The sequence below is a fragment of the Cibotium barometz genome, chromosome 14, assembly GCF_041138505.1.
Source record: "Cibotium barometz isolate CiBa-2024 chromosome 14, ASM4113850v1, whole genome shotgun sequence".
NCBI lineage: Eukaryota > Viridiplantae > Streptophyta > Polypodiopsida > Cyatheales > Cibotiaceae > Cibotium > Cibotium barometz.
This window is the reverse complement of record NC_141059.1, coordinates 17,664,005-17,676,728: the sequence shown is the minus strand read 5'-3', so window position 1 is coordinate 17,676,728 and position 12,724 is coordinate 17,664,005. Positions and strand designations below refer to the sequence as shown.

At 50.2% G+C, this 12,724-nt stretch overlaps 1 protein-coding gene across 13 annotated transcripts in view; it reads left to right on the top strand.

Moving 5' to 3' along the window:
- LOC147631725 (Hus1-like protein) overlaps nucleotides 1-10,602 on the top strand; it is a 33,783-nt gene extending 23,181 nt beyond the window's left edge. For 2 of the 13 annotated variants that reach the window (XM_086808246.1, XM_086808245.1), the window contains 2 exons: nucleotides 9,620-9,689; nucleotides 9,765-10,602. In XM_086808246.1, coding sequence (XP_086664372.1) covers nucleotides 9,620-9,689; nucleotides 9,765-9,889 — 195 coding nt within the window. In that variant the 3' untranslated portion in view covers nucleotides 9,890-10,602. Of the gene's footprint in view, nucleotides 1-1,061; nucleotides 8,624-8,714; nucleotides 9,690-9,764 lie in introns of those variants that run through there. The other 11 variants (XR_015267335.1, XR_015267334.1, XR_015267333.1 and 8 more) reach the window with 11 other exon arrangements.
- Nucleotides 10,603-12,724: the final 2,122 nt, after the last annotated feature.

Sequence of the window (12,724 nt, the reverse complement as noted above, 5' to 3'; positions counted from 1 at the left end):
ACATTAAATCTTAGAATTTGATTTCCAGAGTCTTGCAACTGATGGCTGAACCACGGGGCTTGAGTTTAATTCTTCATTTGATTATTAATTATAAATGCTGTGTTCAATGTGGAAACTCATGTATGTGGACAATGAAAGTAGATAGGCTCGGGTTAAGATCTTCAGGTTAGGAAGCTCCTGCCCCCCTCCCTGCTCGCGCTGCCTGCATACCTGCGCCCCCCGCCTTCCTGCCTGCTCTCTCCTCGCGCCCCCCCCTCTCTCCTCGCGCCTCCCCTCCATCGCTGACTGCCCGCCGCCGCCCTTCCTTTTGCCCCCCCTGCCTGCCTTCGCTGCTGCGCCCCCCTCCCTCGCTGCATTGCCCGCCGCCCCTCCTCGCCTTCGCGCCCCCCCTTCTTCCGCGCCCACCTCCACTCTGCAGCGCCCCGCCCCCCCCCCCTCCGCCAGCTTTTTCTCCGCCCCTCCCCTCTTGCGCGCAGCCCCCACCCCCCCCCCCCCCCCGGGTTTCTCCTTCGCCGTTTCACCCCCCCCCTTCCTTTTTCTTGCTGACTTCCGCCCCCAGGGGGTTTTTTTCCCTTTTTTCTCCGGCCTTCGTCTTCCGCCTCTCTGTGTGCAGCTCGGTTCTTGCAGGATCTCCGCTTTCGCCTCGCTTTCGCCATAGCTTCAGACTCTGATGGAGGCTCCTCCCGCCCCGCCTCAGAGGGACTCATCCGCAGCCCCCTCGCCCGCCCCTGAGGACACCCCCATCAGGCTTTCTCTTTCGCCAGAAGAGGAAGCGAGCCTCACCGCAGAGGTGGAACGCCTCTAGGCTCATTTCACCATCTGCCGTATAGTCGGCACTCGCCCCAGCAGAGGGGAGATCCGGGATCTTCTCCAGGCCCGCCTTCTTGCAGATGTGGGCAAGATCCTGGACGTACAGCTACTGGGCCGTGGACATTACCAGATCGAGTTCGAGACCGCCGCCCAGAGCGTGGCCAAGGTCCTTGCCATGAGTCCCCTTGACATCAGGGGTGCTCGGGCTTTCTTCAGACCTTGGCAGCATGGCTTTGACCCAGCAGCGGCTGAGCAGGGAGAGCGCCTTTTTCATGTTACAGTTTGCTTCCCTGGACTCCGCTGGGAGTATCTTCCGCTCCTCTCTAGGCTAGGAGCATTGGTGGGCTCGGTACTAGAGACTGGCCCCACAGCAGCTTCAGTGGTGGCCAGAGCAGCTGGGCTACCTTCGATCAGAGAGTGGAGTTCTCGGGGCTCCCGAACCAGTGCTTCATTTGCAGGCAGGTCGGTCATTTGGCCAAGGCCTGCCCTCGCAGGAGACCCCGACCCTCACCACAGCAGCAGGCCCCTGATGGCCTGCAACAGATGCAGCTCGGCAGGCTGCCTCCGGGGCACCTGCTCAGGCCACAGAGACCTCGGAGTGGCAGCCTGGACAGGGGCGCCGCCGAGGGAGACAGCCGCAGCAACACGCTCAGAGACCGCTGCAGCAGCAGCCACAGTCTCAGCCTCACTGGGTTCCCGTGAGGAACAGCTTTGCTCCCCTTCAGGAGGAGACCCCTGCGGCGACGACGGAGGACCAGGAGATGCCAGCACCCCCTCCTTCACCCCCCCACCCCCTTCCCCTCCCACCGCCCCACTCCCACCTTCGCCTCCTCCCGTCCCCACTCCGGTTTCGGCAGCGGCTCCCTCTCCACCCCCCTCGCCCCCCCCTCCTCCCCCCCCCGCCCGCCTCACCTTCCCGGGAGGCCCTGGCAGTCCCCTGGCATTCACGTGCAGTCCGGAGGGCGCTGAGCACCGACCTCGCTCGAGCACCACAGAGGAGGCCTACCATGCCGATTCGGGCTTCACGGATATCATCTATCCGTAGTCGGCTGAGTCGCCTCGGCATTAGACAGCGCTCGGAGGCTTTTGATTACGCCTTCACACGGCTTTTTGGAGCAGAGGGCCCCCATGAGCCAGCACCCATCCGAGTTCATGTAGTGATACCTCCGGCCCGCGGGGAGGAGGCACTTGATTCAGCGGTGGCCTTCTCATTCCCTCTATGTGGCCCTTGCGACCGGGAGTGGACTCTAGAGCTCGCTCTTAGCACTTTAAGGACTCAGGCAGTTGAGTTTTCTCATCATGTGAGCGATCTGGAGGTGACAGATGTGATAGGCCGACTATGGGAGTTGGCTCATTTCTTCTTGGATCCCGGGAGTGTGGATGCCTCAGGGATTCGACATTTGGTCGTTCGCATAGTGGCAGACTTAGCACGCGACCCTGGATATGTATGTATACACGAGGTTGCTCTGGCAGAGCGGGAGGCAGTCGCCATGGGCCACAGCCCCACTGGCGCTTGATCCGTGATTCTTGCAGTACACCGGGTGGGCAGATTCGCAGCCGCTCGGATGGGGACTACTCTCCATCCAAGCCGCTTGCGAAGGCCCGCCGTACGGCTGAGACAGCATCCACCTCAGCAGGTCATCCATGAGGATCATCTCATGGAATGTACAGGGCCTTGGCGGAGCACATTTTATATGCTATCGTGGTTGCTTGAGGCAGGAGCTTCAGAGATGCCTGGTTGGTGGCAGCATTGATATTTTGATGATGCAGGAGCACCACTTGGGTGAGAGCAGGATCCGGAGATATGGTTCGGTGATGCCTGGTAGATGGGACACCTTTTGGTCTGCAGGATTTGGTCCTTTGGGTGGACAGGGAGGAGTATGCATGGTCATTGCAGATGTATGGCGGCAGGCCATTGTGGATCGAGGGATCATTGTGCCTGGTAGAGCACAGTATGTCATTCTGAGGATGCATGATGAGCTATTGGGCGTGCTCAACGTCTATGCGCCCAATCATGCTAGTGCCAGAGCAGAGTTCTGGACCCAGGTTACGGATGCATTGCCAGAGGCCGCACATTGGTGTGTCGGGGGAGACTTCAACATGCTTGAGGACCCGGCCGATAGGGTGGGAGGCAGTCATGTTACAGTGCACGGCACGGAGCTTGCAGCTTGGGACCGGTTTTGCATGTCACTGATGCATGGCAGCATGGGGCCTTCTCCCGCTCTCAGGACAGTCTTAGTTTCTCTTGGTCGGATCGCCGGCAGGAAGGGACTAATCTATCACGGATTGATCGCTTTCATGTGGGCGACTGGTTAGGGGAGCGAGGGGGCTCCGTCGGCATTCTCGTTGGCACCTCATTTTCAGATCATTCGCCAGTTATCTTGACATTGGAGGAGAGGACACGGGAGCCCAGCTTGCAGTTGAGGATCCCAGAGAGGGTACTTACAGATCCCAGTCTCGCTGAGGACATTGAGAGGATCTGGCATGATAGTCAGTGCTCTGACCAGGATGCAGCAGGCCAGTGTGCCCAGGGACTCATCGAGCTTAGCTCTTTTTTGCACGCTGCAGCTTTGACACGGCTGGGAGAGATTCGCGAGCGGGAGCATCGGCTGAGACGCAGCCTTGCTTCGTTACAGCGCCTTCAGGAGCAGCAGCCTGCATGTGAGTGGGTGGCGTCACAACTGAGCCAGGCACACCAGGAGGTTAGAGAGGCAGAGGAGCAGAGACATGAGTTTTACTATCGTCGTCAGGCCTCTCAGTGGACGTAGCTTGGTGATAGAGTGACTGGGGAGTTTTTTGAGATCACTGGACCCCGCCATGCTCGAGCAGGAGTCCGTCAGCTTGGTAGACCGGATGGATCGGTAGCTACTGAGCCCGGGGAGATCAGAGCCATTGCCACTGCATTCTATAGAAACTTGCTTTCAGCGGAGCCAGCCACTGAGGATCGAGATGCTTGCAGACAGACTGTGTGGGCCCATGTGCAGAGGAGGGTCACAGATCGTATGCGTACAGTTCTTGGTGCGCCTCTTTCAGAGATTGAGCTTGCTGAGGCCTTGAGGGTCCTGCCGTGACATAGTTGCCCAAGGGAGGACGGACTGACGTCGGCCTTTTTTATGCGCTATTGGGACCTTTTGGGGCTAGGCCTCCGCAGGGGCTTTCAGTATGTTTTGGACACTGGGGTGATGCCACAGAGCTTTTCAGAGGGCTTGATCTTTCTTATCCCCAAGGGGGAGGGAGTATCAGATGATATTCGGCATTGGAGGCCTATTACGATCCTCAATACTGTCTACAAGGTCTTAGCAAAGGCCTTGAGTTTGAGGATCCAGCCCTTCCTGGGGGAGTTGATTCATGCTACCCAGACAGGATTCGTCAAGGAGCGCAGTATCCTTGACAACATCTTTACTTTCTGGGAGGCGACGGCCCGAGCTAGATTTCTTGGCGAGGACTTGGTCGTGATGCTTCTCGATTTTGAGAAGGCATACGATAGAGTTGATTGGGGTTTCTTAGAGGGCACTATGCTTCGCCTGGGCTTTGAGCCAGGATGGACTAGAGGGGTGGCGGCTCTGTATTCCACAGCTCGTAGCCAGGTGTTGATTGCAGGAGGACGGGGGCCGAGTTTTGAGCTGACCAGATCAGTCCTCCTGGCACAGCAGTGCGGTATTTGGGATGCCAGATTGGACTAGATTTGTCACTTGAGCAGCAGATTGCCCCGCTTCTTCTGAGCATTCGGAAGAAGCTTTTGTATTGGAGTACAGCTCGACTATCCTTGGCTGGGAGGGTGGTGGTGGCAAATCAGGTGCTGTTAGCAACCATGTGGTACATTACGTCTTGCTGGATCTTCTCGAGCTCTTGCATCAGCCAGGTACAGAGGTTGATCAGGAACTTTCTTTGGTCTGGGCGGGACGGTCAGCCAGCCCGGGCAAAGGTTGCATGGGCAGTTATTACACTTCCGCTGGCTCAGGGAGGCTTGGGCATTATAGATCCAGTCGATCAGAGTAGAGCCTTATTGGGGAAGCTTATTGTTCGGGGGCTGCTTCCAGGCGCTGAGCCTTGGAAAGAGCTTCTCTTGCAGCGGTTGCAGGCTCGGGCTCCCCCAGCAGGGGGCACTTGGGCACTAGAGATTCACTGGATCTTCATAGAGATGAGGAGGACAGGCCTCAGTAGAGGATGGGAGGACAGATTTGCTTTGAGCATCTTGAGAGCTTGGGAGCTGCTGAGATCGGGGCTCTCTCAGCGACCTCCTTCTTGTGTTGAGGAGCGGGCCAGACAGCCGCTCATCTGGAGCCCATCAGTTCGCACAGAGCAGGGTCATATGCTGGGTTCTCGGCCTCGTCTAGCCTGGGGACCTTTAGCGACAGGCCCAGCACGTAGCTTTGGAGACTGGCAGGCCTTCTGCAGTCTCCCAGAGGAGATCCAGGTGGAGAGGCTGAGTCACTTCAGAGGGGGGTTGATTATGAGGGATGATATTCAGGAGGCACTCACAGAGGAGTGGTTCACGCCTTTCGAGCCAGTGGCCCCACGGTGGATGGGAGCCTTTACACAGTTGGAGATCCTGATTGTTGTCAGAGCTTGCACTGAGGATGGCAGATGCCTCTACTATGAGATTCAGGATGAGGGCAGACTTTAGAGAGTGGAGGTGGAGTCGCCTTTGGTTGCAGAGTGCACCTTTCAGAGGATACGGGTAGTGGCCGCCGCTTCTCGGAAGTGGCATATTGACCCCGACCTTGCAGATGTGCTCCCGGATTGGCGCATATGGGCATATGCAGCGCGCCCCTTGGCCCGGCTACAGTGGGACCCGGGGGAGTACGAGTGGCATGATCCTTATGCATCCCTTGAGGCCACAGAGATCACCTTTTTCCAGTATACAGCTCGGCTGGGGCGGCATATTTTGACGGCGAGGAGGATGGTCTCTCCCGTTGCAGTGGGGCATTGGCGGCTACAGGGACTCTCACAGGAGTTCCTGGAGGATTTTTGGGCTCGGCTCTGGGCTAGTCGACAGGCCCGCAGGATCTCGACTTTCCAGTGTGGCTGGTCGCCCACAGGGGCTCAGCAGTTGGCACCTAGCTTGTTTATAGCGGTCTTCCGGCGGCCTGCGTCCGATGCGGCCACTCTATGGAGACACAGAGACATTGCCTTTGGGATTGCCCTCAGGCGCAACAGATTTGGCTGTGGATGCTGCGTATTCTGGCCCCCCTCTCTCCAGAGGGTATGTTTACGTGGGGTGCCGCTGCTTGGTCGACTTCGTCAGGGCCTGCTATGGGCTATGAGATGGAGCAGGATAGCCTGGCCATCAGATTCATTAGGGGCCAGCCTCGCCTGGTTCCGGCACCGGATTTCTCGTCCGCCAGCTGGACATAGGAGAGGGATTTACGATGGGAGCTCCTCAGCAGCCTCACCATCTGGTTCACCTGGAGGGCCCGGTGTTTCACGGCCTTTGAGGGGAGACTGGAGCCACCAGCAGAGACTGTACGGGGGATTTGGCAGGAGTTGATCCACACCCTGCGAGGACAGTATGACCGCATCCGGGGCGACTCGGATGAGGCAATCTTGCGGCGCCAGGCCTTTCACACCACCTGGCGCAGCGGCCCCTTCTATACCTTACACACGGGATCCCCCCGTTGGCATTACAGGCCACCTGTTTGGCTTTTCCCTCCCCTATTGTATGATTTAGCCCCTCAGTCCTTTGTACTGATGCTTGTATTTTGCAGCACCTAGGGAGAGTCTCTCGGGCTGACTTGCTGTATTCACTGCTCTGTTTCTCTTATGAGCAGGAGAGATCTTTTGTAGCCCTACAGGCGTTTTTATATAACTAATGAAAGGATCTTTTCTCGGAAAAAAAAAAAAAAAGATCTTCAGGTTAGGTTAACCATAGCCTACGGGTTAGGCATCTTAAGTGGGGGTTAGTAGCTTATATGATACATGTGCTATATTTGGCTCTTGGTTTATAGGAGGCCTGTATAAGTGACTTTATGAGTCAGTTTGGGAGAGAGCTCCCAGACCTAGACTCGAGGCCTTGAGACTATTCCGTGCTTGCATCTGATGGGTGTGTACTGGTGGTGTAGGACACCAATCACTTTGCAGGTGGATCCATGTCTCGGATGCTACTATCCCCTTGTCCTTGGGGGTGAGCCTGAATGGCTCTATGGTTGGGCGGTGAGCTAGATGCTTGAGTCTGTGTTTTTTTTCTTTTTTGTTTATACTCAATCGTAGGGTTTGTTAGCTTGGGGGCTTGACATTGGTATCAAAGCCAGACTTGCTGGAATTAAGTGGAAAACACTTAATCGCAGGGCTTGTTAGCTTGGGGTCAGAGCTAGACTTGCTATAATTAAGTGGGAAACACTCCAGAAGGAGAGGAGAAAATCCATCGCGTGGATCTTTTGGGTTCTAATTTGTGGGCTGCTTTTTGTTTCCAAGGCCCGGTGGTATGGGACACTCAGGTCGGAGGATGGAGTAGAGTCAGAGGTGAACGGGGAAGACACTATGATTAGATGTGCTTAGAGTCAGGTGAACGGGAAATTGTTGCATATCTATGGACGAAGCAAGGGCTTTTTGTCATGTTTGTGTATGTTGTTTGTTCCTTGAGAGTCCTTGTATGCATGTATTTAAGGGTGAAACCTAGGTCTTGGTCATTTTTCTGCCCATGAGGTTTTGTGACTGTGGGCTGTAATATACAAAGAGCTGGTCGAGTGCTGTAACCTGTGCGCTTATGGTTGTTCATGACGCTTTATGCTTTTTGGGACTCCACTGTATGTTTTTGCTGTATATAGCTGTAAACAGCGCTCCTTGGATGAGCAGTCCATTGAGACGGGGGGGGGGGGGGGGGGGGGGGGGGGGGACCTAACTTATGTGTGACTACAGAAGGGTGGAGTGGTGGTGCGTGCTGTGGCGTGCTTTTTCTGGCCAAACAGTTTTGTCTGCTGTTGGGTGGAGACTTGACCATGAGTCAAGTACAGTAGAGGTCCACGTGAGTATATACAGGTCGGACAGCCAGGCTGTGGCAGATGGCAGGACTTGCTCGCCATCTGAAAAAAGCAACCAATTATGGTATTTTGAGCGTTTTTCTTTAAAAAGCGCTAGCATACTTGGCTTTTCCCCAAATTTGTGAGTAAAAAAAGCATTGGTCTTCTGGATGTTTGTAGGCGCATGCTTTTGGAGGAAACTTGCTTTTTCCGGGACATGCTCGAATCAGCCCCTTGTGTATAAAAGGCTGGATGTTGGTCGACCTTGTGAGCATCCTTGTCATGCAGAAAAGTGTGCTTTTTCCTTCACAAGCTGAGCACATCCCTACTATGTTCTAATCACGAGCTTTTTACTCCTTGTTTGCTGAAAATTCTGTATCCTCTACTCCATGGCGGAACAAGAAGCAACTTCAAGGGTTCATGTGGATGCTTTTGGTGGCCAGCCCACGACGGTGTCATCCAGTTATAACCTCGTGAGCGATACTACCATGCAGTCCACAGAGGCACCTCTCGGCACTCAAATACACATGACTTCGATGCCTCAGGCTACCGTGTCAGTTTTGGGACAGCCGGTTCCTATGGCAAGTTGTGGTATTGATCCTAATCTTTACTCTGCTTTTTCTCGATACTCACAGCCAAATCACCAATATATGGGCTATGTGCAGCCTCCTCTGCCATTTGAACAATCATCACCCGCTCCTCAACCTCCTGCATCTCTATTTGTGAATTCTTTATATTCCACTGTGCAGAGAAATTTGGCAGAGCTACGCTCCCAATCTCCCCGAGCTGCAGCTAGTAATCATCCTCCTTTGTAGGTTTCCTTTCATCCGGAACCTTTCTCCGGTAAGAAGAATGTGAGGAACTTTACTTGGAGAGCTGGCTTGGGAAGTGGACCGCTTTTTTTTTTTTTTGTTGATATGTACAATTACACTGATGCTTAATCAGATTCAAGATACGCTCCAGTTTAAAGCGTTTGCCTGGTGGAAGGACCTCCAAGTGATGGGCTGATTTTCAGCATCTCTATTATCAAGATAGACAACTTCCGATGGTTGTTTAAATTGGATATGGGAAAGAAGAGCGTGGACAACTATTCCCAGGAGTTTAAAAACCTAGTGAACCGTTGTAAGTCCCTTGAGGAGCCTCGTGTTGGTTTACATGTTATACTTGTTAGGCCTTCTGCCATATTATCAGAATGAGGTTCTCTGGAACCATATTCACTCACTGGACGACATCTACAGATATGCCAAAATTTTTGACGATACCCTTGCAACCAAAAGGGGCGGTGAGCCTGTAGGTATCCTCACGCAATATCCAAAAATCCTCTAAACAAGAAGCGAGGGCATGTTGCAGCATCCTTGTCTCAATTTATGCTTGAGTATTTGCATGGGAGTGGATCTCTCAACCAGCAATTGATAATTAGTCAGGCTAGCTTACCACCCAGACATAGCTCCCTACAGGAACACCCCTGAGCCTGAAGCTAGACCAGCACCATGCCTGAACTACTCACTCAAAGCACTGTGTCCCATGCCACCAGGACCCACCGCCCAAGTGTAAGGCTTGAGCTAGACCAAGTTCTGATCCAGATCCTCACTTCCTTGGTCTGTAAATGAGAGCTTAAATGTCGTGTATATAGATGCCAGGTGAGGGTGTCCTTGATGTCAAGGTCAATGCCAGGTGAGGGTGTCCTTAACTTCAAGGTCAATGTACACCGACCCATTATTTAGTAACTAATACACAACTAGCTTAAGTATTCTTCATTAAAGTCACAAATGAGGACTAGCCTAACATCATCAGTATTGCTAGTCTAGTTGTTTTTTGGGGACATAACAGTGTGTATGGTCATGGAGCAGCAAGTCAGCATGAAACATTTCGTGAAAAGCTTACAGTGCCAACTTACAAAGCCAGATACATCATTCTATGGTAAGATCTTGTTATAATTGTAAAGCTACTTCATGCTTTGGGTTCAAAGTGTTCTCATTCCTATGTTTGTTTCAGGGATAGGACAAAATGATTCGTCCTTGACAATGATATTCCAGTTCTTCATCCCGGGAAGCCGCCAAATGGACAATTCTATCAGTCTACATTACAGGCTACCTGTTCTTGACCCTGGGTTATCATGATAGTTGTAGCAAACTCTGTGAAAATCAACAACGCCATCACTAACAGCACTGAGCCCTTTGAGTGGTTCTTTCATATAAGTTCTTTTCTTATTATTATTTTTAAATACTCATATGAGTGTGACCATGATCATGTTGGCTAACGGTGCTACCATTGGCTGATCAAACTTAAGCCAAAGATAGACAATTTTGATTAAGATGTAAGTTAGCCCAACCACCACATCCAAGGGAGTCAAGCTTGGGCAGAAGAAGGGAAAGAGCCAGCTGCGGTTGACAAGAAAGCATGGGATGACCAAATAGCCATGATTGAAAAGCAATTGAAGGCTGAGCAGACTGTTGTGAAGAATGACTTTTGAAGCAAATTGTGGAAGCCCTTAGTCTGAAACAAAGAAGCCAAGGAAGCTCATTGGTTGCGCCGTGACGATGCTAAAGCAGACTGTTGTTTATGGTGGAAAGATCTCACGGCAACACCTGCAGGCTCAAAATATTCGGGTTATTTCAAATAGGATAGCCAGTGTGGGAGGAGCTCCACCCACTGACTGACCAGTTGGCTCCAAGGCAACCAGGAATGTATTGTGGTTGAGTGTTTGAAGCTCCACCCGTCAGGTCCTTGCCACTGGGACCAAATGTCGTTGTGGTGTGGATGAAAATGTTTAAAAGGTTTAATTGTTTACTTGCTGTCTAAAACAATTCAATGCATCATTTATCTATGCTAAGATAATCGCTCTAACCTATTAATTAATTTTTTTTGTGGGTGCACGTTGGCAAACAACATTAATTTTTTTAAGCACCCTTTACGTATATAAGGTTCCAAAAATCAATGACTTTTGACGTCGCAAGGTTTAAAAAATCACACTCTTTACGTTCAACAAGACCTTGGAATTTCGTTGGCAAAACATTAATTTTTCAGAGGTTCTCAAAATCACTCACTTTACGTTCAACAAGAGCTTGGAATTTCGTTGGCAAACAAAAAATTTCATCGATGTCGATACATTGGGTGAGGTGAGGTAGTTTCATTACTTTCCAAACAACGGTTGATCTTTGCTAATTGAGGTGTTGGTGTGGGATTTTGCATAAAGTTGGTGATATCATTCATAGCTTTCCTTTTGGGAGGACAAAATATGCACCCAATGTAACAGACATATAGTACGTTGCACAAGATATATTTGTTATACGCAAACACACAATATGCACCCAAAATATATGCAGGATATTTTTCACAGAAACAAAATATATGGAGGCTACGTATATTTTTCACAGAATAAAAATATATGTAGGCTACGTATATTTTGTGATTAAATATTTAAGTTGTTGCATATATGGTGTATATTTAATAGTGGCCACAAGTATTGCTTTTCTTCTGGGAGGTATAACGATAACAACTATTTCAACACGCGTCCATCCATCCATAGTTTCGAGTGAAATTTATTAATTATAACAAGCCAAAACCCTACAAAAAACTGAATGCATGTAGACAACAACTATTTCAATGCATACATAGTTTGGAGTGAAATTAATTAATTATAACAAGCCAAAAAAATTTATAGTACGTTGCACAAGATATATTTGTTATTCGCTTTAGCCAAACAAATACATCTTGTGCACCCAAAATATATGCAGGCTACATATATTTTGTGATTAAATATTTAAGTTGTTGCATATATGGTGTATGTTTACCAGCGGCCACAAGTATTGCTTTTCTTTTGGGAGGTATGACGACAGAGCAAAAGACAAACGCTGAAGACAAAGAACAAAACACAGATTGTGATTAAATAGGCCAACACACGATAACTTGCCGTGGAATAGTGTTCACCATACACGTCCAGAAGGCAAGATACCAGGCAGATATTACGATCAAGATATCTGCCTGGTATCTTGAAAGGATTGTTTCGAAGAAAAGCCAGCCGAACCAGCAACGAATAGACGAGGCAAGCACACGTGACTGTGGTTCCAGAACGCCATCAAAAAAGCAGCATCACGATCACAGAGCTTCCACCGCAAAAGCAGCATGCAAGTCGCGCATGGCACTGTGAGCATTCTGGAAGTACGGCGCTTCCAGAAGCAAAGGAGAGACGAATGCAAAAGCAAAATCGTGTATAATGCATGAGAGAGCAAAAGCTAACAGACACGTGTCCACCAAGCCTCCAAAAAACTGAATGCATGTAGACACGCGTCCATCCATCCAACAACTATTTCAACACGCGTCCATCCATCCATGCATAGTTTCGAGTGAAATTTATTAATTATAACAAGCCAAGAGCCTCCAAAAAACTGAATGCATGTAGACACGCGTCAATCCATCCAACAACTATTTCAATGCATACATAGTTTCGGGTGAAATTAATTAATTATAACAAGCCCAAAAAATTGTTGTGGGTGCATATTCGCTTTGGCAAGACTGCCTGACTGCGGTTAGTAGGGCAAGGCCTAGACATCAATACCAGGAACAAAGTTTGGAATCAATCATAGTTTTTAACATACGCGTATGGTTGCCCAAGGAAATGTTTGCAATATAAGTATGTTATACATAAAACATAGCAAAACATATGTTAAATATAAGTATGTTATACATGAAACATACATACGTGACTCTTTTTTTGGGAAAAAAAAAGTTACGGGGCCCTTTTTGTGGGAAGTAGTCACATATGAAATGGATTATAAAGTTCATGACATATGAAATGGATTATAAAGTTCTCATCTCATTTCTCATTTCTCATTTCCAATAATTTGGTGAAACTATATTTTATTGCCTATAAAATATAATATAATTAGGGCCACGTATGTTTCAGCTAGAATGAGCCAAACATACTTGAAACATACGTTCATACTCGTATGCGT